The following is a 27,301-nucleotide window of genomic DNA, read 5'->3' as shown; positions in this document are numbered from 1 at the left end:
CTGTCTGTATTTTTATGTTAAGAGGATCACGTGAGTGTTCATGGTTTTTTTTTGTTCACTTGGTAATGGGGATGTCTACTATACAAAAATGAAGGAAAAACTAATTTATCTGTACAAAAGCTCTAGAATACAAAACTTGCTTATAGACGTCTCTTTTTTTATAGTTGCGACTGTGCTTCGAAGTATATTATGAAAAAGGGTTTAGATTTTTAATACAACTACCACTGTTGAGATGGCATTTCCTTTGGGTAAAAAATGTTGAATTAGCTCCGTTTTGAAACAGAGTTGAGTAGTTTCGATGCAATAACAACTGCATGGGAATGTGGGTATTTAAATAAGAATGAATTCTGAGAGTCGAGTTACTTAACCGGGCGTACAAACATAGGCAGTGAGAACATAGATTTTTCTTGAGTAGCTTACTCAGCTTAATACTGTAATTTTACATCTCTTTGGGAAAATTTTTTTAAAGGTTGAAACCTCACCTTTAGCCACAATTCTTTTACCAGTTTGGAGAAAAAAGTTCCAGTGCGAGAAAACAATGAGAAGCAAGTAAAAAAATTTAGCCAGCAATCACAGCAAATATTTTTGCGGCTTGACAGCAAAACCTCAATACAAAAAAGGAAAAACAATAATGAAGATGCCAAGCAACGTTAAATTTGCAACAAAAACGTGCTAATTGAATTTGCAACATCAGCAACAATTGTGGCTGACTTACTCATATACTTTTGTTTCTTTTCGTGTTGTTTTTTTTTTTTTTGTTTTTTTGTGTTTTTCCCATATTTTACTCAAATCATTTGCGTACTCACCTGCAGCTGTTGTTGTTGGCGATGGCTGTTGACCACCCGTCATCACACGTTGCTGTTGCATTGTTGCAGCGGATACCGCAGATGTCGGTGACACCACTACTGCTGTTGCTGCACCGATCGTACGTGCAACATTCGATTTGCGGCGCTGTATTAAGTCTTTCTTCCATTGCGGCATCTCCGGCAGAAATGAGGGCGATGTGGCGGCGGAATTACCACTGCCGCTGCCATTTGGTGAGACCAGCACATTAGCGGATGTGTCTAAATATTCAGTAGAGCCGAATAACATTGTTGGCCGCACGGCTGAAGAAGCTTGCGCTGCTCTGGCGGCGGTTGATGAAGGTGATGTTGCAACACTACTGCTGTCACTATCCAAAGCCACTGCGGCGACGACGGTGGCATCTGCCGTAACTGTAGCTGATGCGATGCTGCCATCCATCAGGGTCAACGGTGTGGCGGCCATAATGACTTTACAATGCGCGCGCGCACACACAAAGGCAAAACTAAAAGGAGGTCGTTCGCTTGGCAGGGCGGCGGTTGCACACAGAAAATAAATGTGCGTTCACACCTTGCTGGTACTTTTATTATTATTGCTTTTTTTTTGTTATACGTTATGATAATCGAAAGCTGTATTAGTAAGATTTGGAAAAATGTATGAAATTTGTCTTTTTTTTTTTATTTGATAAACGCGCATACACACACACACAAACAATAACTCGCAAAACAGCGCAGCGACGCGTTTCACACTTGGCCCGAACGCGCACTGAACGCTCTAAAGATACTGACGAATTATCGCTGCTGGCTCGGCTAGTTGCTCATTCAGTGCTGCTGCTGCTGCTGCTAGAAATGGGTGGTATGTACGAAATATTTTTTTTTTTGTTGAGCACGCTGCGTTGGTGTTGACCCGCGTTTGTTTTGAATGGCGCCCTGTGGGTTGACTGTCTTTTGTTTTTGCTGAACAAATATTTTTTCTAATTGGATTTGTTCTTATTTGCTTTAGCTGCTGGCGCTTTCGTTGCTTGTTGGCTTCTTTTGGCAGCCACGGCGATACGTTGATTGTATTCAATTAGTTCGATAAACTTTTAATAGATTTTTTTGCACTGCGTTGCACTCAGTTTACACTTTTTGCATGCAGCGCGGCGTGCTTATTCGCTTGTCATTTCATTTTATTGTATTTCATACTCCGTTTTATTTAATATATTCGCTCTAAATTTGCTATCGAGTCACAACTGCAATTAATTGAGGTTTTTTTTTGAACTGGCAAGGGAAATTTATGATGAAAATCGTTTGGACAGCGCATTTTTTTTTTTAATTTTTGGTTAAAATTGCACTTTTGCGATCCATCTTTCATTTATTTTGAAAGTTTTTAATTTTTTTACTTTTAAAACAAATTTTTTATCTCTATTTTATTTATTAACAAACACTATTTTTATCATTTATAATTTTTTTGTTATCTACAAAAGTTTTCTTCTATTCATTTCCCCTCCATATCACGTTCACACAACACGCCCACACCCCTCCTTTGGCAACCGCAGTAAAATGACAAACAACCTGTCAGCTAAATATGGCAATGACTGCCTTTAACTATTACTAACTGCTATTCCTGTTGCTATCACTGCATTTCCTCCTTACACTTTTCACTCTCTCTATGTATTTTTTTTTCGGAAAATTAGCAGTTTATACGCTCTGCCACCGCGATTTAGCATCTACTCAGTTTCGCGTGCGTACTGTGAATGCCGACCAGTTGGAAAATGCAACACCGTCCAACTTCAATCAGCGACAACTTGGTGCAACACGGACCAAAGCCGATTGGAACATAAACTCGTCAGACTGTAGTCGCCACCACCACCGACGCTCGCAATACTGACAAGTGCAAGTGTCGCACACTGCGCACACTCTGCCCCACTAGAGTTGGGTGTTTGCACAAACCTCACAAACATAAACAAAATACAGGAATGTAATGCGTTGTTGTTGCAGCATGTCGATTCGTTTGTGCATTGAAGCATTTAAACATTCGTGTGTGTGTATGTGTGTGTTCGTCCACGCAGTTTGTTGTGGCACGACCAGCATATGTTTTTCCAATTTTGGGGTGGTGGAAAATTGCAGCGACTCGAAACCAAAAGCAAAATATATCTCACATTGTCACATTGAGAGCGAGATATACGAGTATTAGATATAGTGGGCAAGAGAGAAAGACAGCTTAAACGAATGAGCAAACAAACAAGTTTTATAAATTATTCGTATAATTACAGCGTCGATTTGAAAGCATAGTGCATTAATTCGGGGCGTCGTTAATTTTTGGTTTTTGGTTTTGTTGTACTACTAATTGCTGGACGTGCATGCATTTTTAATCTTCTGACTGAGAGTTGCAGATGCTGATTGTCAGCGAAATGAGGAAGAAAACTATTTTGCTGTCGAATTTGATTCGGAAAAATATGAATAAAGCGAAGTCTCTGTGTAAAATAATAATTTAATAAAGTAAAACTAAAATAAAATCTTTATCTGTTTTTTATATTTAATTTGAATTTGAGTTTGAAGTGAAATCTTAGCGCATAAACTAAGTAGAGAAGGCTTTGGAATGCAACCTAAAATATGAAAATATCTGATTTAGATTTTACATTAAAATTAAAACTCGAAACGTCTCCCTCTAGTCATCTACCTTCAGCACTCAGTGTCAATCTTTTGTGTGCTGCTCTACCAATGAAAGGAGGCATAAAATTGTATAGATGCCCACAATTAGGAAAAATTGTTTGAAAAATTGGTCAACAGGTAATTGCAAAAATATCCAATGAAAAGGAGGCATACAAATTTATAGAAGCCCACAGTTAAGAACTTTCTTTGAAAAATTGGCCAACAAGTAATTCCAAAAAATATCCTTTCTGTTTTTGTACAATTTCTTGTCCTAAATATTCTGATATTCTAATGATAAAAGGAAGGAATGAAAAGAAAAGGAAAGTCTAAATATAACACTTGAAAAAATTTGCAAAATTTAAAAGATAGTCTGAACAAATACGTCAAATTTAAAAATACTCCACATTTGAACTAATTTTCTGCCCGAAATGCTAAAACTCAACTGCAAAATGGTAATGCATTTGTTCAATTTTCTTTCGGTGACCCAAGCCCATTATTTCTGCTGGAGGCTGACTGCTGATTAAGGGGGGAAGCTGGTCTAGAATTTTGAAAAAATCGAAAAATTTTTTTGTCTTAAAAGGTGCTTTAGGGTCTTAGAAATAATATACCAAATGAGGGATGCCAGCAAAAATGTCTAAATGCCCAAATTTTTCATTCGACGGCAGTGCCTCGCAGGTATGCCCCGAACGCTACTTACAACTTTAAACGCGTTTTTCTCGAAATCACTTTTTTTAAACTGGCCGAAGACATAATCTGAACAAATCTTTACCGATTCTTACGAAATTTTGACAATACATTCGAAATACCTTTCTCCGGAGACGTACGTAGGATTTTTTATTTATATTACATAGTTTTTTTTTTTAATCAACAATTTTATGTCGTTCTTTATAGTGAAAATTGTAACTTTTTGTTCAAACGTGCACCATTTCGCGAAAAAACAAAATATCGAAAAAATCCTACGTACGTCTCTTTCTGTTGTTATATAGAAACTAAAAAAATTTTATTTTTTGATCCAGGACAAAAATTAAGGAGTTTACGTCTTCGGCAATGGACCCACTAGAAAAAAGGCGCCTTAGGAGAACTGCTGGACAGCGGCCATTTTGAAATTAATTCAGACGAAAAATTTTGTGTTTGTACCATGAAAGCTATATTATTAAACCTATTTCACAGATTTTCGATTGATTCCTTTGTTGAGTCAAAATAAATTCATAAAATATGCCCATTTTTTGCGCTCTAGACCAGCTTCCCCCCTTAATAGACGGCACGAACTTAAAAAACTTTCAATACACCCAACACAATTTGCGAACTAACTTCAGCTTCCGGATAATTTTTTTCAATACCCACGCGCTGCACTTCACAACAGTTTTTAGTACTAGCATAAGCCTTGCTATTTTTAATAAATACAAACATCCAGCGAAAAAAAAAATTGAAACAGTATTTTTCTGCCACATATTTCAAAGCCTAAGACTTAAAAATTTAGTAATTTAACAAATATTTATTGGATAAAAAATGTAGCTGACATTTTTATTTTTTTTTATAACTTGACTAAAAGTTCAACCAAGGCGAATCCATTAAAGATGGTGTTGGTAAATCAGTTAAGTTGTTTTTTTTCTTTCGCCGTGTCCTTGTGGCTGTCCGCTCAGAATGAAACAAGGCGAATTCATTATTTGTTTTCTAGTTTCTCAATACTTTGCTTTGACAATCAAACGTACAGAACAGTGTTGTTGGTCCAGTGTCACCACCTTTAATAAATGCGCCTTGCGTTCAACGTTAATCTTTTGAATGCAAATACCATACCATATGCCGCGTTTTCATGCTTCTCATCCTGCAATCTACATACTGTTAAGTTGTTCTTTGAGAGATTTATGAACTATTTGTAACCGCTTCTCTTTGTGGGGCGCCCAATGAATTCTTTATATGGGGATCAGGCCTTTTTGTTGCTTTTCCCGCATTTCTCTGGCTATTGCAACTGCTTCATTCACACGGCTGAGAGAATAAAGAAAGTTGACCATATTGCGGTACCGCTACATGGCTCTCAATGAATTTGACAGCTGTTGAACTGATGTGATTGTAGTTTTATTTATATTTTCATGTTTACAAACAGTTTTGCTTGCTATTATCTTTTGTTTTATCAACCTTGTTTACTTTAACTTAACCCAAATTCCCATTATGTCCAAGCGATGAAATAGCATGTGTTTTATACCTTGCTCTAGAAGATCTCCCTCTTTTCCCCAGAACTTGTATTGGGTGAGTACAAAACCAACCAATCTCTTCACGTTTCAGAGGATTGGTCTCAATTCCCCGCATTATAACGGATTTTAATATTATATTTTATTAACAAATCAGATCCGAATAATTGTACACCTTTTCTGCAAATTACAAAACAGGAACAGAAAAAACAAAAAATATTAGAGGTCTACATATTCCACTTTAAAATTAACAAAAACCCTATCCACATATTTCCCGCGATTGCGCTCCTCTTCAAGCGCGCCAAACCAACGAAATGTCCAAACCGGCCAACCAACCACCAACAGACATAAGGAAGGAAATCGCTCGTCAAAATACAAACAAATACTGTGTATGAAACAACAACGACCACAGCTGCCAATAGAGCTGCTGGCTGAAGTGGCTCGGCAAATGACAACAAATCAAGCGCCGCAGCAGCAGCAACGTCACACAGCAGTGTTATTATCGATTTTTTCCCGACTGTCCTCCGGTTCACTGCACGGTTTGTTGTTGAGAGGTGGTAGACGGAAAGGATGAAAGTGATGAATGCAGGAAGCAAGTAAAACAGCTATGGAAATTGGATTTTCTCGTACAGCGCGTTTATATTCGAATGCAAATTGGAAGAGTGATAAGAAAGATATATGTATACATACATATATGTATATAGAGCACAATGACAACATTACCAGCAACAACCACAGTGGCGACAACTCTGCGGAAGTGGATGGCACAAAGTCGAAAATGAGGGAGAGAGAAAAAGTGTAGGGGAATCCAATAAGAAATAAAAATGTAATAAAGGATTGAGATAGAGAAAAGGATCGAGTCGTTGAACAGGGCGGGGCAGGTGTGCATACACACACCCACAAAGCGACGATGGGTGGTGAGGTAGGCGATGGTATCACGCACGTACCACTTGTTTTCTACACGCATTGGAGTGGCTGGCATAATGCAAAGTGGTTGGGCAGCGACGCGAAGCCTCTTGATGCATACTTGTTATTGCTGAGTAGGTGCTTGTAGGAGTTGATGCTTTTTTATACTTTTGCTAAAACAGTGCGGTTGCAGTTTGTGCTGCTGCAGTTCATTTTGTTTGGCGAGCGTACAGCGTTTGTTTAGCAGCACAGCAAGGGAGGGGGCCAGACGCGTCTGGATTTTTTTCAAACGTAACATTTTGCGTTTTCACACACATACACACACACGACTCATTGTTTTTAATTTCTGTACTCTTTAAATAAATTATAAAACATGGATTCTTTTTTTATATTTGATTTATTTCACACTTAAATAACTATACAAATTACAATTTCACTGCCGCGTCTCACAGGAATGCTGTAAAAATTCACAATTTTAATTGAAACGACCGACACGCTTTGTACACACAAAAACAAACCAAACCTTTCACATACAACCGACGAACGCGAATGCTAGCAAATTTAAAAGAAATGCGGCCGAAAGGAAATTAGAGAAATTTTCCAATAGGGATGCCAACTGCACTTGCGACAATGCAGCAAATGTGGTTCGAGGGATTTTGGTAAAATGTTGCACACGTTTGCTACAAATAATTTCTATTAGTTTATTAACAATTTTATTGTAATTGGCGCGAACTATAAGTTTGTAAAGGGTGCTGAATTTAGAGATTTTGGATTTTAAATTGAAATTGACTGGGTAATCTTTATTACTTATGTAACTGCTTATTGACGTAGCCATTAAGCCAAAAATGAGGCTCGTCGCTGTACATCAAAAATTATTCTAAGCCCACGATGAACACTTTTCACAGAGCGTCGATATTGTTTATAGAAATTACCTTTATTTATTAAATGTTTATCTGTTCCTATTAAATTTTAATTTGAGGTGAAATGTTAACGCATAATCTAAGTAAAGAATGCAACCTAAAATATGAAAATATCTTATTCAGATTTTACATTAAAATTAAGACTCGAAACGTCTCCCTTTATTAGTGATCTGCCTTCAGCACTCAGTTTCAATCTTTTGTGTGCTACTCTGCCAATTAAAAGGAGGCATAAAACTGTATAGAATCACAATTGCACGAATGAAATGTCAATGAATATTTAAAAAAATTATGTATTTAGTTTGCGAGTAGTCACGCGTGATCTGTCAAAAAAATCCTATTGGAAAAAGTGTCTCCAATCTGATCACTATATATTTACTATATGTACAAATACTTCGATAGTTTTTAAAAAAATTATTAAATATAATTATAAAGAGCGCAAAAAATTCTTGAAAATATTAATTTTTGATGAATGTTTGGAGGAGAAATACATTGAACCGAAAAGAAAGATAATATGGTCTCAAGATTTTTACTTGAATAAAGATGACTTTTCGCATATTAATTTACTAAAGGAACTGCAATATCTTTTGAATCTATTTGTTTATAAATTTTAAGAAGTTTTTCAAAAGCTTCTCTTTTTTTCAATTTGTTTTTATATTAAACATTTTTGAGAATCAAAAGCTCTGAAAGCTTTTTGCAGGAGCCCAAAAACAAATTATCAAATTCTCTCTACGATTGATGCCGTATGTACATTGTACAGCTCCATAAGTAAAAACACTCTCAGCTGGTTGTCAAAAAATGCCCACAACTGAGATCACCTGACTTCAAACGTGAGTGAACATTCTTCCTTAAAAAATGATTAAATTTCTCAATAAAAAGCTTATAGCTAAGATATACATTAAAAATATTTGTTATTGTAAAGTCAAAGATATTACTTCGTATATTTTTCTTGAATAATTTTTTTCTTCATTAGAATATTTTTCTAAAGTTACCATAAAAGTTCTAATATGGCATAGCGACCCCAATCCGCTCAAGCATAAAGACCAAGCACTCCCAGCATCACACATTTGACTGCCTGGCAAACTCGCACCAAGAGTGGCTGTCAAAAGATAGGAAGAAGAAGATTGTTTTTACTTGAATTTTTATACAATACTTATCTACTCGTCTGCATCCACAAAAAAAACTGATCTTACGTTTCTTGTTTCATGCCCATACACACAGTAACATTGTTTCCAACATACCTCAAAATCAAAAAATTTTAATAACTTCAAGCGTAACTTCAATATTGTTTCAAACATGGCCATACAGGGGTAACATTGATCGCAACATTACTTGTCGGTAACAATATTCCTCGTGCATGCCGCGCTTTAATATATATTACAACAATTTTTTAATGTAGTGCTGGTAACTCTAATAGCATTTTGTTTAAGCGCACATCACACTTCTCATGCGGATTGTCAAATTTATTTCATATCAATTATCCCCATACACTCCCATACACTCCCCAAGCTGACTACTTCAAACACAAAATTGAGTTTACTTCCAGTAAGCGATAAGTGCAGAGAGCGACTTTATTATAATTTGCTCTCGCGCCGTCTGTAAATAAATTCAATTGGGGTCGATTTGCAGTTTTGACTTTATCTGCTGCCGACTGAGTGAGTCGTCAGATATCGTGAATTCGTCATATAGACTTCATCTCCATGTTCCTTTTGGCCGTCCGCTTCGGCGAGAGCTTTCGGGTTCTAGTCTAGGAACATCCTACTGATGTCAGTCGCAGGTTTACGGAATGTATGGCCTATCTATTTCCACTTTTGTTCGCGTATTTCAATCTCAACCGGCCTTTATTCGTTCGGCCTTTATTCGTTTTCGTTTATTAGAAATCCAGTTATCTGGCCCCCATATGCGCAGTATAGCTCATAAGCAGCGGTTTATAACAGTTAGGAGCTTCTTGTTTTTTTTTTTTTGAAACTGCTACGTACCACGTTCCGCAGCCAAACAGCAGTACAGACTTCACATTCGAATTGAATTAAATTCTTAACCTCGTTCTGGAGGTTAGCTGCTTAGAGTACCATATGCTTTTAATCATAACGAAGGATGAGCTGGCTTACGTTATTCAGTACTCAATGTCAGCTAGCTTACCTTGGCTAAAGTGTACTTAACGTAAATACTTTAAAGCAACTCTCGGTAGTTGAATTCCTTTTGAACGTTATTAACTTTCAGAGTAATTGTATTGAAAAAATATTTTTGAAGTGAAACTTCTTAGGCGTCGATGGACGAGCGAGAATGGAGAGTAAAATTTCAAGGCCATGCAACGTTGTGGGCATTTTCGTTCCGCGAGAGAGGAAAAAGATATAACGTAGAGGAAAAGAAGAGAGCTCTTTAGGCTATTTTTCCTGAGTTTTTCCTTGTGGTTGCTAATTTCTAGTGAGAAATAACACTACCTAATTTTTGGCGCTTGTTTGTTGATGCAAACTAGCAGGAAATATATTTTGGGTGCCTACTTTTTGGCGTTATATTTTCTTGAGGCCTACTGTTTGGGGCGTTTTTGTTTTTTGGTGCCTACTTTTTGGCTAGTGTTTGTCCGTATTATAAAATGCTATCCATACCGGCGTCGTATTTATTGGTATTGCCTTGCGGTAATTTGTGCCGTTGCTGCGGTCCTGGAATCACTGCGTTTGTGCGAGTGATAAACGCTCGGAGTAGTGCCCGTTATTGCCACGATTTGTGTCCGGCGTTTCTCTACACCGGTAGACGCTTCTCCGTTTTTTGTAAATTTAGTCTATTTGTATTCTCTGGAAATGTTGTGAATTTATTTAGATATACATTCTTTCTCTCTCTCTTTTTCTCATTCTCTCTCGGGTCTCTCCCTCTTTCTTTGTATGCCTTGAAAGTTTCACTTCCGTTATGTGTACTACGCTACACGCATTTTTTTTAACACGCACTCTCATTCTTTAATTTTTGGTGAACCCTTACCCTCATATCCTACTCGTCTGTTCCTCGAAAACATTAAACCACTTGAAAATTGTGAGCCTATTCTAATATTACTATTCATATTCACTGATTATTTAATTTCTCTTTCTTTTGCTTTTTTTTCTTTCTGGGTTGTTTCGACAAGCCGCTTGACTAGTGTATTGCGCGCTTTAGTTGCGTTCTCGCTGGCCTGTATTATTTGTGACAGGGTTGTATAGAACCACTTGATTACTTTTTTTACTTAATGGTGTTAATGTTAATTTAAATTTTATTTAAAAATATATATGCTTAAAACTTACACACTGTAAGAATTAATATTTTAGTTTGATTTATTAAATTGCAGTCCAATATTAGTTTAGTAAATTTTCTGCTATTTTCAAGCATTTCATTTATTTTTTGATTTCACGTTAGTTTCTCACAGTGTACAATTTCATAGCAACTTCGTTGTTTATTTCTTTTGTTTACTTCGTCATTCGATCCTAATGGCTGTCGACCAGCTGATAACGCTGAGTAAATATAAAATTTTCAAACAATAGCAATTTAATAAGTTTATTTGCGTTCGCCCGCTTAAAGCTTAAAAGTTGCTTAACAATGGCGGATTACGAATTGATGAACGAGCCTTCGCAATCGCAATCCTGGTGGCGCATAGTCGCACTAATGGGGCTCTATATGCTAACCACAATATTTGTCTTTCTTCTGTGGAATTCCGCTTACGATACTATTTATTATCCACCAGATATCCAAGGTCAGTAATTTGCAATATTTTATTATGATTTAAATACTAAATAACCCATTTGTAGCCGTGCCCGATTTTTGGTACCGTCGTGCCAACCTCTACGCCAATAGTGTGCATCAGAGTACACTCTCGCATGATTTCCGTTTGATGAAAAATCAAACGGTACGCGTCAAACTACAACATGCAGATAGCGTATCGAATGGTTTGGGTCAACAACAGCCAACGCAAAAGGTGAAACCCAGCGCTCCACAATTGGTGAAGAATGCACCACCCACTATGAGCACAGCACCTGAAGTGCGTCTAGTTTGCTATTACACAGTTCCCGATCCGAACAATGAGTTCGATGATTTGCGTTTGGCCAATGTTAATGCTGAACTTTGCACACACATCAATGTTGGTATGGTTAGTGTAAGTAATGGCCAGTTGGTTATCACCGACAATATGCGACGTATACTCGCCCAGGATGTGACGGTGTTGCGCACAATTAATCCTGCTCTGAAGCTTTTGCTGTCGGTGGGTGGCGGCGCGAGCAGTGACGGGTTTCCGGCAATGGTGAAGAATCACACGACTCGTAAAGTGTTTGTGCATTCGCTGAAGCAGACATTGACTATGTATAAGCTAGATGGCATTGATCTCGACTGGGAGTTCCCCAGCGCATATAATAAAGAGCGTCAACATTTTTCGCAATTGATATACGAAATACGGCAGGAGTATAAGCGCGAACGTCGCGATTACTTGCTAACAGTAGCAGCTGCTGCACCTGAAGGCATTGCTCTATTCGCCTACGACGTGCAAATGCTAAACCAGTACGTAGACTATGTGAATCTGATGACATACGACTATCATTTCTACTCGCATGGCACGCCTTTCACAGGTGAGCAAACCTATATATTTTATTACTTTATACAAAATTATGGATAATTTGAATTTTGCAAGGTTTAAATGCGCCATTGTACGCACGTCCGAATGAGCGCTCGTTACTCGGTACTTTAAATATCAATTATTCAGTTAATTGGTGGCTAGCCAACGGTCTGGATCGCAAGAAGTTGGTGGTGGGCCTTCCAACCTATGGACATTCTTTCACGTAAGCATTGGCAAAAAATATCACACCATACTGAATAAAATAAATTCTTAATTATTATTTGCAGCCTGGTCAGTTCTCTGAACAATGGTGTCGGTGCACCCGCTGAAGGCATTGGTCATTGCGGTAGTTTGGGCTTTACCTCCTACTCAGAGCTTTGCTGGTTCAATACACATAACATACTGGTCCATCAGTCATATGACCGATCTACTTGCTCGCCTTATCTTAGCAGCGGTAACGAATGGATTTCTTATGAAAACGAGACCAGCATCGCATGCAAGGCGCTCTATGTGAAGAATCATCAACTTGGTGGCGCTATGATATTCTCGCTAAATACAGATGATGTGAAGGGCTATTGCCCTCGCGCCTATAAAACCAAATTTCCACTTGTTGAAACTGTTAAAACGATTTTGTTTGGCAAAAGCTGAAGCAACGATGTTGAAATGTGATTTTTGTTAATAAGTATCTTGTTATGCAACGTGATATGAAATCCCAAAGAGCACACATGTGCTTGCGGCGTCGGGAGTGCACTAACGCCTACTTGTTTAATTATAAGAAATGATGAGGTATAAATAGTCGTAAAATAGGAAATTTAAGGTGTTTTAAATAGCAAAATATGCCATGTGAAAGATTTTATTTTAACTCTTAAATACATATATATGTGATTTAAAACTAAACTGTGTATTACTAAATTAACCAAGCTAAATGCACTACTGACGCGCTATTTCGTCCAGGACACTTTCGGTATGTCAAAGTGCTCCGTTAGCGTATCCAGATGCTCATTAAATTTTTCCACGCGCTCCTTATGTGTGGTGGAGGCTTTCTCCATAATGCGTTTGTTTCGCTGACATGGAATTAAGTTTCTAGATTATTAATTTTACTTTACATTTGAATTGAATACTTACCATTTTTTCTTGCTGCTGCTTGAACGCCAACTCGGCCTTTGTCAATTTTGGCGCAGCGCTGCTAGTCATTTTCTCTTCTAAAGACTCATTTATGCTGGTTTGTAAAGATTCCTTTTCACGTTCCTTATCCTTGTCTTTATGTTTACGGCTACTTTTCTTCTTTTTCTTGATTTGGTTATCATTTTTAAGTTTTAATTTGCCCTTTGCAACAAAATCATATGCATCCGACATCACGAAAGAAAAAATGTAAATAAATAGTAAAGGGAATTCTACTTCTTTCACACTGCGCAGTCACAATAGAGGAAAATATGAAGTTCAGAGTTGTAAAACTAAATAACTATTTGTGTAGGATTTTATTGCTGCGTTTTCGCTGAAGCAATAACATGAGGCAAATCTCACCCCTCGCATGCAAATTTTTCGTCAAGTTAGTCGAGCAGAGAGGTAGCGAGTAGAGAATTGGCGAATAGAAGAGGCCGGTAACTAAACTCGTTAGCGGGGAATCTTGCTCGAAAATTTGTTGTTATTTTCAAATTCAATTTGTTCGTCAAGTGAGCCGAGCAGAGAAGTAGCGAATAGAAGAGGCCTGTTCTTGTTTTTGCAAAATGATTTAAGAATAAATTTACGCCATATCGAATGCAGATATCTGAACGTTAGTGAATCGGCGTTTAACCTTAGTGCAACATGACTGTGCGGCTTTATGTGAGTGTATAGGCTAATGTGTAATTTAAAAGTATAATTTTTTCCTTCTTGTATGCAAAATTTCTTCTTCTTCTTAATAAGCGTAGCCATTCTGGATGTTCGCGTATAAACTTTATTTTGATCTTAGTCGTACCGTTGTCAGTTCATATTATTAATGATGTCTGTTTCTCGCTGCCACTGTTAATTCGCCGATTGCTCTGAGACCTGTCCACTCCCTAATGTGGTCTAGCCATGTTATTTTCATCCTATCAATTCCTCTTTGTTCTTCAATTTTTGCTTGTATCAGCAGTTTAAAAGATCGTATTTGTCATGGTTTTCAACGACCAGACCTCGCATCCATATAAGAGCGCTGACCATGCATAGCATTTTAAAAATATTGTCTTTAAATTAATTGGTATGTCTTGGCGGGTCAGCATTTTTTTAATCTTCATGAAGGCCGCTCTAGCCATTTCTATTCTGCCTCTTATTTCATGATCATGGTCCCATTGGCCATGCAGCCATACACTCAGATATTTGAAGTTCTTTACTCTCTTTATTGTTGTGCCTCCTATGGTTAGTCTCGTATAGGAATAGCCTCTGCTGCTTTTATTTACAATAATAAATTTAGTTTTATCAATATTTATATATAGCCCGAAGTCTTGCTGGGTTTTTCCACTTTACTTATAATAGTTTGGAGATCCTGGAAATGCAAAATTTTTTCTCTTTTAATTGTAAAGCTACCATGTAATAATTTTTTCGGTATATAAAAAAAATGAATCAGTTCCACAAATGAATGCTGTAAAGCATTGGCATCCCCTTTCAATGTCAAGTGTTTTTGCGTGACATTCGTAGTTGGTAGTTGCTGATTCGTTTTGCATTCGAAATTCGTTGTTGAATTTTCTGGCAACTTTTTCAGTATTTTTTCTGCTGTGTTCTGTAAAGTTGTGAAAAACTCGAGTTAATTTCTTTTTTATTTGTTATTTGTGTGATAATTCAATTAAAAAGAAAACAAGTGTGCTGCTGGACAGAAAAAGACTTTTGCTCAAACGTGTGATTGATAGTTCGTTGGCGGATGAAGTGAAGTGTAGAAGGATTTGGCGACAGAAATTTTCGCAGTGAAAATTTTTGAGTGCACAAAATTCACACGCACACATAGAAAAGTGTTCACGCAGTGGCACACACAACCGCAGCGGAGTAGTGGCAGAGGCAGCGATATACAGCGTAGACACGACAAAACACGCGCGACGCATGCACGACGCACCGGAGTATAAACATAGCAGCAGTAGCCGTGAGCAGCTAGGAAGAGCGATAGCCCCCGTCGCTATAGGTACTGGAGCAAGGACAGCACCGTCGACGTCTTCGCATTCATCCGCAGTGACAAACAAAACAAACACCTCCTCAATGGAATCGATTGGGCATAAATTACACAGGCTGGAAAAGCGTCTCGAAGAGGAGAATAATTCACATAATCATTTAATGTTAGTCACTGAGGCTCCTAGTGGCTCTACACCGCGCGTTGTCGATAGGGAAGCGCATATGGCGCTACCAATCGGCAGGACAAAACGCCCCAATCTGGGTTGTAAGTATCGCAGGAAATTATACATGTACACTAAAATAAAGCGTTCATGTGGTCTTATGTATGTAAGTGGTGGCATAGTATTAGCTTGAGTGTGCGCCGCATAATGCACTGACTTGCTAATACACAAAAGGCACAAATTTGCACGTTCTGCATTTTTTTCGTGGCGAGCCATGCACAAAAAGAGGTTGCTGACATTAGGCGCCAGCGGTGATGGTACAATAAGCCGAAGTTGTTGCCTTTTTTCGAAAGCGAGTGCGTCAAATTCTGCAACAGTGCAGGCTCTTAACCACCCTTGCTGGCACCACCCCACATATACCTAGTATAAGCAAGAAAATTCTTTCGTCGCTACGGCGGTCGTTTTCCTTCCTTCCACCCTGTACGCTGCTTTCACATATGAATAATACACATACAAATGCGCAAAATACAACAACAAAAACAACAATGTCGAGTGAAGCAACCTGAGTGGTCCTCACACCCCTGCGCGAACTTCTAGCTCTGGTTTTTGTCATTTATTACATTGCCGCAGTCGCAGTCGAAAGGGAGTTTACAGTAGCAGCGCTTATTTCAGCTAATCCTGCCATTACTTTTGTTGCTACTGACGACTACTACTCTTCTTGGGAACGCCTTCAGTCACACTCCGCGTACAACATTCAGTGGCTTTGTCGTCTTCGTTATGCACCATTGTGGACTCTCATGATTTTGTTTTTTTATTGCTGTTGCTGACGCTGCTTTCGTCATTGAAGTTTACGCTGTCGCATTGGATATTACTGATATGTGTGCGAATATGTGTATATGTACAATGCATACATATTTACAGTTCGTTGCTATCATCTGCGTCTTCTTTCCTTTTTGTCGCCATTTATTTTGTTTTTACTTTAATACATTTCGTTTTTAAGTGGTTTTTCGTTGGTAGGTTTGTTGGTCGATTAGTTTTGTTATACTTTGTTTTTGTTATTTTTTTTTTCCTTTCATAACACGTCGTTACCGTTTTACTGGGATCACTGTTGTTGTTGTGTGCTGTATATAGACATATTTGTATTGTTATTGTTGCTTATGGTTTGGTTTTTTGGTATTTCCGGACGAACAGCGCAAAGGCATATTTTTGTTGCCGCTGTTGAATAGGTTTTGCTTTTGCTTTTAAATTTTTTTTTTCGACCATGCTATGTTTGTACATTTCTATGTAGATGCTTTTGCCTAGACGTCAACGTCGACGTGTGGCTGCTACGAAAACAACATCAACAACAATCCCACTGTCGTCGTTTTTTTTTTTTTGTTGAGTGCGGGGATATACCATTGCTGCTCGTGCAAGTTTGTGCTGCCAGCATCGTCGTCGGCCGTCAGTTTTTTTTAGCTTTTTCTACTTTTAGTTATTTGTTTTATTACCATTGTTACATTAAAATTGTTTTCCTTTTTGGTTTTTTTCATAATTCGTTGTATACTTTGTCAGCATTGCTTTGCTGTTTTGACTTTGCACACTTGCAAAAGAAATGTTTTATGCTGTTGGTTGGCGCAGCTGTTTTGCAATTTGTTGTTGATGCTTGTGCGCTGTGTTTGTTTGTTGGGAGCTGTCTGGTGGGTGATAGAGATGTGAAAATCGCAAAGCATGCTGATGAAGGGATGATGTACTGTGTGTCTATTGTGAATTGTCAATGTTGGGTTTGTTATTTTTGTAATGCTGTCTCTTGTATTGGCTAACTCGTGGGTGGAGGTTGGGCGTTGCGGGCAATCATTTTTTTGGCAACAATGCTCAATCAAAGCAGATATTCATTCCTTACCGGCTGCAATACGACTAGCGGATGATGAGAATAGGTCAATTTATTGTGTTATCGCTGTGGTGCGGAGAAAGCAGATAGTTTATTTCTGATTTATTGATTGCTATTTTTTCATACACACATATTTCCTCTTGGCATTCCCCTGATGAGGCAATTATCTTCAATCATTTGTACTGCCGCAAGATACATGTTGTAATGAGAATAGAATAAGTTTTTCAATTTCTACATATCAAAGCGCCCCTAGCCACCGCAGAGAGTTTTCCTGGCGATAATGGTGTTGGGTAATGATATCGATGGTCTGTGCGCCAAAGTAAATGATTACCTCCCAGTATTTCTCGCTTTTTCACTGCATGGAATCTACAACCTTCCCCCACTAAATTTACGGCAACACTTTTTACCACTTGGACAAAGGAGCTCAAACTACAGCTCTAGGTTAAAGTCGACGACACACCAATACCGACAGTAAACAACAAATTTTGAGAGTTACCTTTGATAGTTTGCTCTCCTTCTCGGCGCACACAACCGCTATTGCTACTAAAACGGCAACAAGTTCCTCAAATCGCTAGCCGGCAGTACTTGGGACAAAGGCAAAGAAATGCTGCTGGCGACATTTAAATTACGCTACGCCTGTCTAGTGATTCGCAGTGGACAAAGCTCCAGGCATGTCGAAATACTGCTATTAGGACAGCCACCGGATGTCTCCTGATGTCCTCTTCACAATACCTACTTAATGAGGCACATATGCTCCACCTTCCTAATTCCCGACCCCTGAATGGCGTAATCGGAGTCCAACCACCACCCACAGCAAATGAAGAGTCAGCTGCCTCGCCAAACCCGCGTATCTTTGGCTCAATTACTTTCTGGATATTGTAGCAGGTTAAACTTCTACTTATGCAGAATTGACTCCGACATACCAAACATATGTCTGGCATGTGAAGGCACCCCGCACGCTACTAACCTCCTTTTCACATGCCCCAACAAACCTATTCACCTAACTCCCCTTTCCCTCTGCACCCAACCTGTCGAAATAGCAAGTTTCTGGGCCTACAATTAGATAAGCTAGACGAATACGGCCAGCAACTGAATTGCACTGACAGGGTTTAGTAAGTCGATACAACAACAACAACATCATAATTTTCAATATCATAGTAAGCTTTTTTATGAAAATATAGTTCGCCCTACAACATGGAGAAAATGCTACAAATGTTTGGGGGAGAAAATGAACAAAATCAACGAGAACTTACAGACATTTCAATTCAAAAAATCAAATTTGTTGTACTTAGATTTCATGAGCTATGAAACCATTCCGATTAATGTTTTTTTTTTAGTTCTAAGCATTTACAAACCTTAAAGTCTTAGCATTTACAAATCTTTAAGTCTTGTTAAAGTTTTCAATATAAAAAAGTAATTTTCCTTTTTTTCAGTGGTCATGTCCAACACAAATCGCAATGCACCCCAAACAGAAATGCACAAAAAACTTAAAAGAATACGACAACAGTCGGGCATACTCACTATAAATGGCCAAAAATATCCAAGTAAAATGTCCGATTTGGAACATTTAAGCGATTTGGGTAATGGCACAAGTGGGAACGTGGTGAAAATGCGTCACAAGCCTACGGGTACTATTTTGGCAGTAAAACAGATGCGTAGCACGGGAAATGATGAGGAGAACAATCGTATACTCATGGATCTTGATGTTATACTAAATTCACATGACTGCCCCTATATAGTACATTGCTTAGGATATTTTGTAAATATACCGGATGTATGGATTTGTATGGAACTTATGTCAATGTGCTTCGATAAGCTGTTAAAGCGTTCTAAACAGCCAGTGCCAGAGAGTATACTAGGGAAGGTTACAGTTGCGGTCAGTATACGCTTATTTTTAAAGCATTTTTTTCAAAGTGTTATTAATGGTGTAATTAATGGATATTAACCACTATACTATCGAGGAATTCATAATAATTAACTGTGCAGCATTTCCAACATGTCCTTACAATATTAGAATTATATCTTATGAACATGCGTATAAATTTCCACATTCTTTCTTTAGACGGTGTATGCGCTTTCATATCTAAAGATGAAACACAACGTTATTCATCGCGATGTGAAGCCTTCAAATATTCTCATTGACGAGCAAGGGAATATAAAATTGTGTGATTTCGGCATCAGCGGACGACTCGTGGACTCGAAGGCGAATACACGTTCTGCCGGGTGCGCCGCTTATATGGCGGTAAGTGGTTACCATTAAATGTTTTAATTTAAATGTATTAATTTATGCCATTTCAGCCCGAACGCATCGATCCGAAAAAGCCCAAATATGATATAAGAGCCGACGTTTGGTCGCTGGGCATAACACTGGTGGAACTCGCTACTGGCCGCTCGCCGTATGAGGGCTGTAACATAGACTTTGAGGTGCTGACTAAAATTCTGGACCATGAACCACCCAGTTTGCCTTATGGCGATGGTTTCGACTTCAGCCAAGATTTTCGAGATTTTGTCGATAAGTGGTGAGTGCCATATTGAAAACATACCCTTTTTGAAAATAATATGTCTTATTTTACGATTGCAGTCTCACGAAAAATGTACATCATCGCCCTAGATATCAGGAACTTTTGCAGCAACCATTTTTTCGTTATTACGATGTAGCCGACGTTAATGTGGTGCAATGGTTTAAGAATATTGTCGAGTCCGCCGATATAGAGATGCATAGGTATGTGCGAAAACCGTTCGATCTAATCAGTATTCGGACTTTCTTTTTCCACACGCTACTGTTTCGCCGTGCGTTAGTGCCTTATCCCCACAGCAATACATTGTAGTACACTTTATAATTTTTCAAAATTCATTTCTTCTGTCTATGCCACTGTATGGGGTAGGATTGTTAGAAAGTTCTAGTTGTTGAGATTTGACAAGTAGTTTTTCACCCATGAAGAGTGCGAAAATGTCTTGTCAAAACAAAAAAAAAAAAAAAAAAATTAATTCCAAAATAAATTTAGTGTGCAAATTTTTAAATTGTGTGATAAAGCCATTTTTAACTATCGAGTACGCAACACTCAAGCCGTATACGATTAAAGTGCGAGTGATTTACTTTTTACTTAAAACAAGGCTTTCGATTTTAAAAAATTGAATTTACTTGATACTTTTCCTATTTCCATTTCGGTTTTTCAAACACTAGATTAAACGCATGTGTAAGTTTTTTCCATTAATTCCTTTTTTTTTTAATTTTGGCCACCGCTTTTCTCATCTAGCATTCCGATTTTTACCTTAACTTATTTTTCTAAAATCTTTATTTTTTTATTAGCTTTCTTTTAGCTTGAACTGTAATTTACATTAACTCTCTTTACTTCTAACGTGCAGTTTTGGAAATGTTCTGAATTAATACGCATTCAATATCTTGAGCTACTTTTTATTTTAATTTTCTAATGCATTCTTTCTCCGAATCCAACTTACGCTGCTAACATCTCCATTTAGTTATATACTAATATTGACATTAAAAAAAAATGCATCAAATATAAAATAAAAACAGAAATACTGTTGCCCCAGCATAATTTTTGCGTTTTACCATTTAATTTGTTTTTTTCTTTCTTTTTATTGAAATTTTTTGTAGGTTACCTAATTCCTAATCTTTTACCCCCTCAAAAATAATAAAACAAACAAAAAATCATACTCTCCCAATTCAGTAAGTATATTTTGTTTTCTTATTTTATTTGTTTATTGTTTATTGTTGTCATGTTCACACCATTGTTGCATTGGAATCGTTTTAGACTTTGGTTGATGGTTTATTGAAATGAATAAACTTGGTTACGCTTGGCTTTTTAATTTGTTTTTGCTTACATTGAGTTTTTTGGATTTACACTCTCATTTTGTGGGTTTGGGCTGATTTTTATTTGCGTTTGTTTTGGTTTTGAGGTATGTACTATAATTAATTTCCGAAACAAGTAAGTTGAAACAGTTAAATTTATGCTACAACATTTTTGTTTTGAGTTATTCTAAATTATTGCTGTCATTTGCAAGAAAAATACGTTGCTGATGAACATCAAAAAAAAAACATAACATTTCATTTCTAATTATTTTAATAACAATGCTGAGGCACGCTGTACCAATACTTTTTTAGCGCAATGTAGTTATGCGAAACACTAGTAGAAATCGCACATATGAGAAGTTTCTCTTGGTGCTCATTTTTAACCTGAGGAGGATGTTAACTATTTTACTATAAAAGCACTTTTTCACACACGAACGAGCCTTTAAGGATACTAACCACTATAATATCGAGGAAATTTCAAGTGCTTGATAATTGCTATCCTATTATTTTTTAGATGCATACAGTCTGTGTTAGAAAAAAGGAACCGCGATTATTCATGAAGTATAAAAGATATACATTTAATATGTTTTTTATATGAAAGTATGTACAAAACTACGAGTCGCAATTACTCAATAAATCGTGCAGTCTTCATCATTGTCGAGTATAACATGGCATCTTCGTCATGCTTTGAACCAGCTTTTCTATGTAGCTCGTCGACAAACAGGACTAGATTTTGCGAACTTGACGCACGAAATGCCCATGATTTAGGACTGGCCTACCGGCAAGATGCGTTTTCATAGTTCCGCACAAATTTTCAATGGGGTTGGCGTCTGGGGACTAGGAAGGCTAGTCCAATACTGTGACGCCATTTTTCTGTTTTGTTGTTTCTCAAGGTGTTTTCTGAGAGCAGTAGCTTTGATGTTGTGGGACGGTAGCATGTGTTCGCCTACTTCAGCCGACGTTCGCTGGTGTTGATACCCACATCTATTCCCTTTTTACCAAGATCTGATTGTGCTTGGCGTAGTTACAAAGAAGGACCCCGCTTAAATAGTTGGACAATCACTTTATCCTGCTTTTTTGTCGTTACTTGCTTCAAGCCGAGCTCGGAAAAGTTATCAACATTTTTGTACACCTTACCATATACCGCAGATTCCATATCACAACAAACGTTTTTGATTTTTTAATCACTTTTACAGTCACTTTTGTAGGATATTTTCGGCTCTTTCGAAGGCGTGCATCAAAATACCGCCTAAAAACGCTTCACGTATTTCTCACTCATTTTTGTTTGGTTGCGTTTACGGAAAGTTTCGAACGACACTAACCTGAGTTAGCACTGACGTCGTAGCCCTTGAGTGAGACTATTACGCAGCAAAAAGCAGATCGAAATATAATATATCTTGAAGTCACAAGAAAAAACCGGTTCTTTTCTTCTGACACAGACTGTATATGGAATAAAACCCATCCAGATACAAGAAATTCAAAGAGAATTTACAAAGACCTTTAATGACTTGAAAGTTCACCATTGCCATGAAATGTCTAACTACACCGATAGTCCCACCAGCAAAGCTGACAAAACTGAGCTACTTTTTGTTGTGGCGTGCGTCTTGTTGTTCCACAAATGGAGGGGCCTACACATTTTTTATGAGAAGCTTTTTCATAGCAAAAATACACTCGGAGGTTTGCTATTGCCTGTCGAGGGGCGACCGCTATTAATATAGAAAAAACTGTTTCTTCATTTTGGTGTTTCACGGAGATTCGAACCTACGTACTCCGAAATTCTGATTGGGCGCCGATTCGGCTACGGCGCGTTATGCATTAGTATCAACAACAAAAAGGCCTGATATACAGCTTGGAGGTGGAGTGCTATCTAAATTCCTTCAGTTCTTTGCGACACCTTATTAAGTAGGAAATAATTATATGTGATTATTTTGTTTTGGAATTATTCCCCCTAGTTCACACGAATTCAATTTCTTTAAAATGTATACAATTTCGTTCTGCCAATACTATGTAAAATATTTGGTTTATTCCTTGTACCCACCACCACTGTTTATAGGTGCATATTTCATATCTCACCTACACCAACTGTCATCTTAAATGTTTATATTTTTACGTTGAAATGATTTAAACACTTGTAATTTTTTTTAAATCATTTGGCCATAATAATTTTCCATAAATAACTCGCATCATGAATTTTACAGAACTCACATGCCAATAACTACTACAGCTACACTCAGGGGAGATGTGACAGCAGCAACAAATAAACATAACAAAATTGCTACTGCAACAATATTGCCAACAACAGTAACAACAACAGCGACAATAAATCCAAAATTGCCTGCAGCAACCACAAACTCTACACACATCCCCAGCTATCAGAATTCCTATCATAGTGCCAGCACATCCACAGCCACTCAACCACGCTACAAAAAAGACGAATACCTGCCACAATATCATCCACAATATCCACATGTGCAAACCCAGGCGTTACATCATCATCAACCATCACAACTACCTCAGCCGATTGCAAGCTATTACAACAACAGCATCGCCAATAATCATTTGCAGGGCGAACGGGGTGGAGGCGGTGGCGGTGGCGTTGGTGGCGGTGGTGGAGGAGGCTTAGGAAGTGGTGGCGGCAACGGTTATGGCAGTGGCGGCTCGGGCAGCAATAGTGCTAACAGTAGCAGTCCACAATCACCGCCTAGCAGCAGCTACAAGGATGCGCAGCTGAAAGACGACACGACGCATATTGTCACTGAGATGAGTAAATTATATCGTAAGTCACCGTTTTTGCAGCGCAAATACAGCAATGGCGCGGGGTTGAAGTACGCTGGTGGTGGTAGTGGTGGTGGCGCGTCGAGCCCCAAAAAGGAATCTATGTTTAGCAGCATCGGTGAGTGTGCCATTTCCGCTTTGATTTTGTTTAATTTACTTATGAGTAACGAACCTCTTCGTTTGCTTCTCCCAGGTCAAACAATTATACGCAACCTCACCACCTCACCCTTTAGCCAAAAAAAGCATCATACACCACAGCCGCATCAGGTGGATCCTTTGTGGCGTATGCCAAATGTTCACGAGATGGGCGGCAATGCGTTCGATGCGTACGACAGCCCATCTACGGCGAAAAATCTGGGCATTGGTTCCCCAGCAATGGGGCGGAAGCGATTTCAGGCGGGCGCTGCATCGCCAACCTTGCCCTTAGGTATACCAGTTGAACCGGTGTTGAAGGAGCAACCGCCATCTTTGATACCGGTTAATCGCAATGAGATGAATACGCAGCAGCGAGTGCCGGGCAATCACAGTCCAATTGGTGCGTGAATAGTGGTTCGAAAAACCAATTAAAGTGGAAGAGCTGGAAATAAAAACAAAACTCCTTCAAACTTTTAACTATACATTTACTGACCACATGTCTCTTACAGTGCTGCAGCGTTTCTATCACCAACAAAATCAGCTGCGTGAGAAGGAGCTAGAGAAGCGCAAGGAACAGCTGCAACAACAACAACAAAAACAATCTACAAACCCCTTTCATGCCGGTAATTATCTCTCAACCAGCGCTGCCGCCTCAGCTGCATCAGCGTCCACCACGCCGCTGCATTATAGTAGCACCAGCAGCAGCAGCAGCAATCAGCACCACTACCAACTGCCACAACAGCAACGTTATCCTCAACAACCAACGCATCACCACTTGCCACTGACCAGCGCTGCCTCCTCATCACACTCAACTTCTAGTCAATCATCTACACAATCCTCATCCTCACAAATAGCAATTGGTGATTTGCACGAACAACAACAAAGATCGCCACCCGCATGCGCACCACCGCTGCCTCCCCAAATGTCAGTGGCGGCAGTAAGCTCCGCCTTTGGTACGAGCCCCAGTCAGCTGCAATATCAACCGCTGCCCCAGCACTATTTGCCACTGAACGAGACAACATTACGCAATTCACGTTCGTCGCCTACTTCACCAGAGCAGCTGTCGTCCGATGGCGGCGTGAGTGGCAGTGGTGGTGGCGCTAGTGGTAACGGCATGGCGAGTAAGTTGAGCAAGTTGTATGCGCGTCGGCAGTGGCAAACTACAACGGCGGCAACGTTAACCACGCATACAGGTGCAGCGGTTGTTGGTGGTGGCAGCGGCGGCGGCGGCGTGGCTGGCAAGGATTACAGGGACGAGCATGGTAAGTGGCCAAGTCGAAATCGATTTTTGACTGCTGCTTTGTTTTGCACTTTTTGCACCTCAGCACAGTTACTTTTCGTACGACAGTTACTCGTTATGATATTCTTGTGCTCATAAAAGTATGCTACACATATTTGGCTTACAAAGCGTTAGAGCCTTGAGAGAAATTGCACGAAAAGTTGATAAAACCAATGTAAAAATGAATTAATTCGAGACTTATACCAATTGGCTGAACGAAAATGTATTGTTAACAAATTTAGAACAAAGTCTTTCATAAGGAATTTACGGCTTTTCGTTTCTGTTTTGTTTTATATAATTCTCACAACGCTGCTCATTTTTACCGAAAAACGCCTAAGATGCGATGCAATGTCGGCTCAACTCGCTACCTAAACTCAATTATCTTATTTCTGATAAAAAAAGAAAAAAAAATAATTGGTTAAAATTGAACCAAATAGGTTTTTACCTGGTGAAACAAGCTAGGTGAGTTGAGTTAGAGAAATGGGCTGGTATTGCATCTTTTGTCGTTGGAGGTTCTTTGTATCTACATTTGTTGCCTCATATGTATGTATTTCACGATATATTCTTTTCTTATTTGTTCTATATTCCTTTTCAATGCTTTGCTTGGCTGTAAAAAAAATCATTTATAAATCCGTGCTCACGCTTGCTTGCTTAAAAAAATATTGCTCATTTTAAAAAAACATTACTCACACACTTGTAAAAAATACAACCAACGCACCATACCTTGTTTTGTGTACCATTACAACATGAAAATGCTATCTCCACCACTCATCACTAATTTTCATTCTCATATATTTTCAAACACGGCCTCACATGCTTGCTCTTTCCAACTTCAAACTTCAAATCAACGTTTTCATTAACTCATCTTCACCATCACACCCACTTTTACTGCACTTGAATTTCAACACACCACACCTAATTTCATCAAACCTCAAATTCACGCACTCGCTTTCACTGCCCTCTTCACCTCACCACACAATACCATAGGCTGGTTTAATACACTCGCCGGCGCCATGAAGCGTCAATTTGCCTCTTATGTTAAATTACAATTGCATTCTGCAGCCTCTCCCCCGACCAGCCGCGTTGTCAGTCAACAAGAGGGTCAAGGCTGTGAGAGTGGTCTGCCAATGAGCGCGCAGCCCAGCAAACCAACGCTTGCCTACTATCGCACACTCTCCGCGGGTAGTAGCAGCAACACGAGCAACAGCACGTCGCCGACTGAAGCACAGCCCAAGGCTAGCGGACTCGCAGCTGCTTCTGCTGGCAGCAACGCCAATACCGGCAGTGATTTCTACGAGGGAACAAGCGGCTTTCTGCGTCGGTATGCAGCTGCTGGTGCTAGTGGTATGACAGGTGGCGGCTGCGGCTCCTCAAATGCGCATCTCCTGACCGGTTTGGATCGTCGACACCGCAGCCCTGATCCACCGCCACGCTATAATCGCGGTCAGTCGCCGCTGTTATTGCGTAAGCAGTTGCTGGAATTGAGTGGTCAGCCACCTGGCGGCTCTCCACTGCTCAATAGACGGTGATTATCAAAGTTTTGACGATATGTTGAATTTTATGAACTAATAAAAGAATGTTTTTGTTTTCACTACAGCTTTGTGAATGCTTCACCACCATTGCCACCGCCGCGTCGTGGTTCTGAGAGCGTGCCTGGCTCACCGCAACATTTTCGCACGCGCATCCATTACACACCCGAACCGCAGCGACGCATCTATCGTACGATCGACCAATGAGTAGCACTGCAAATAATGCTCATGTGATATTGGTATGGCTTCGAGGAGGATGCGAGCGAGCGAGGTGGCGGCCATGGCGCCGAAGTAGGCGCATCCACGCAGGACGATACAGCATTGATGGGAGCGCCGACGATGACACGCCGCTTGCCCACGCGTGTTACTGTCGGCAGCAGCGGAGATGCGCTGCACACACACTTGCCAAGCGACGCAGCGCCCATTACCACCAGCCCGACAGTGGATCGCATGACGGCATCGGATGTGGCCGATGTGTTGGCGCGTGAACGTGACTTTTGGCGCTTGCGGCGGGACGAGTAGCAACGTCTGCATTTTGTGTTTTTGATAATGATGTTTGGAAAAATAACGCGCGACTCAGTTTTGCGTCGAGTGTTGTGCTCAATTTCGGTTGC

The 27,301-nt window shown here is 39.2% G+C and overlaps 4 protein-coding genes across 6 annotated transcripts in view; 2 read left to right on the top strand and 2 right to left on the bottom strand.

Moving 5' to 3' along the window:
* The window catches only part of LOC129237850 (uncharacterized), a 149,829-nt gene extending 142,744 nt beyond the window's left edge, over nucleotides 1-7,085 (bottom strand). The window contains exons 1-2 of one of the 3 annotated variants that reach the window (XR_008581778.1): nucleotides 6,959-7,085; nucleotides 807-2,032 (exon numbers count right to left, since the gene is read on the bottom strand). Coding sequence is in view for 2 of the 3 variants with exons in the window: in XM_054872805.1 (XP_054728780.1) it covers nucleotides 807-1,266 (460 nt within the window). In the remaining variant the exon portion in view is untranslated. Of the gene's footprint in view, nucleotides 1-806; nucleotides 2,061-6,958 lie in introns of all 3 variants that reach the window. The other 2 variants (XM_054872805.1, XM_054872806.1) reach the window with 2 other exon arrangements.
* A 3,801-nt stretch (nucleotides 7,086-10,886) lies between these two features.
* On the top strand, nucleotides 10,887-12,767 carry LOC129238815 (chitinase-3-like protein 2). The gene is made up of 4 exons (XM_054874007.1): nucleotides 10,887-11,161; nucleotides 11,217-12,026; nucleotides 12,089-12,236; nucleotides 12,301-12,767. The coding sequence occupies exons 1-4, from the start codon at nucleotides 11,008-11,010 to the stop codon at nucleotides 12,659-12,661; spliced, it is 1,473 nt and encodes a 490-aa protein (XP_054729982.1). The 5' UTR covers nucleotides 10,887-11,007; the 3' UTR covers nucleotides 12,662-12,767.
* Nucleotides 12,768-12,824: 57 nt separating this feature from the next.
* On the bottom strand, nucleotides 12,825-13,405 carry LOC129238816 (protein FAM32A). Its single transcript, XM_054874008.1, has 2 exons — nucleotides 13,139-13,405; nucleotides 12,825-13,077 (listed from the first exon to the last, which is right to left on the bottom strand). The coding sequence occupies exons 1-2, from the start codon at nucleotides 13,367-13,369 to the stop codon at nucleotides 12,955-12,957; spliced, it is 354 nt and encodes a 117-aa protein (XP_054729983.1). The 5' UTR covers nucleotides 13,370-13,405; the 3' UTR covers nucleotides 12,825-12,954.
* A 1,350-nt stretch (nucleotides 13,406-14,755) lies between these two features.
* LOC129237736 (dual specificity mitogen-activated protein kinase kinase hemipterous-like) lies at nucleotides 14,756-26,894 on the top strand. Its single transcript, XM_054872652.1, has 10 exons — nucleotides 14,756-15,395; nucleotides 18,592-19,034; nucleotides 19,221-19,400; nucleotides 19,457-19,677; nucleotides 19,740-19,880; nucleotides 23,168-23,862; nucleotides 23,938-24,279; nucleotides 24,389-25,141; nucleotides 26,146-26,683; nucleotides 26,756-26,894. The coding sequence occupies exons 1-10, from the start codon at nucleotides 15,065-15,067 to the stop codon at nucleotides 26,892-26,894; spliced, it is 3,783 nt and encodes a 1,260-aa protein (XP_054728627.1). The 5' UTR covers nucleotides 14,756-15,064.
* The last annotated feature ends 407 nt before the right edge of the window (nucleotides 26,895-27,301 follow it).

The sequence above is a fragment of the Anastrepha obliqua genome, chromosome 2 (assembly GCF_027943255.1).
Source record: "Anastrepha obliqua isolate idAnaObli1 chromosome 2, idAnaObli1_1.0, whole genome shotgun sequence".
Classification (NCBI taxonomy): Eukaryota; Metazoa; Arthropoda; class Insecta; order Diptera; family Tephritidae; genus Anastrepha; species Anastrepha obliqua.
Note: the sequence above shows the minus strand (reverse complement) of the source record. Positions and strands in the feature narration are given on the sequence as shown.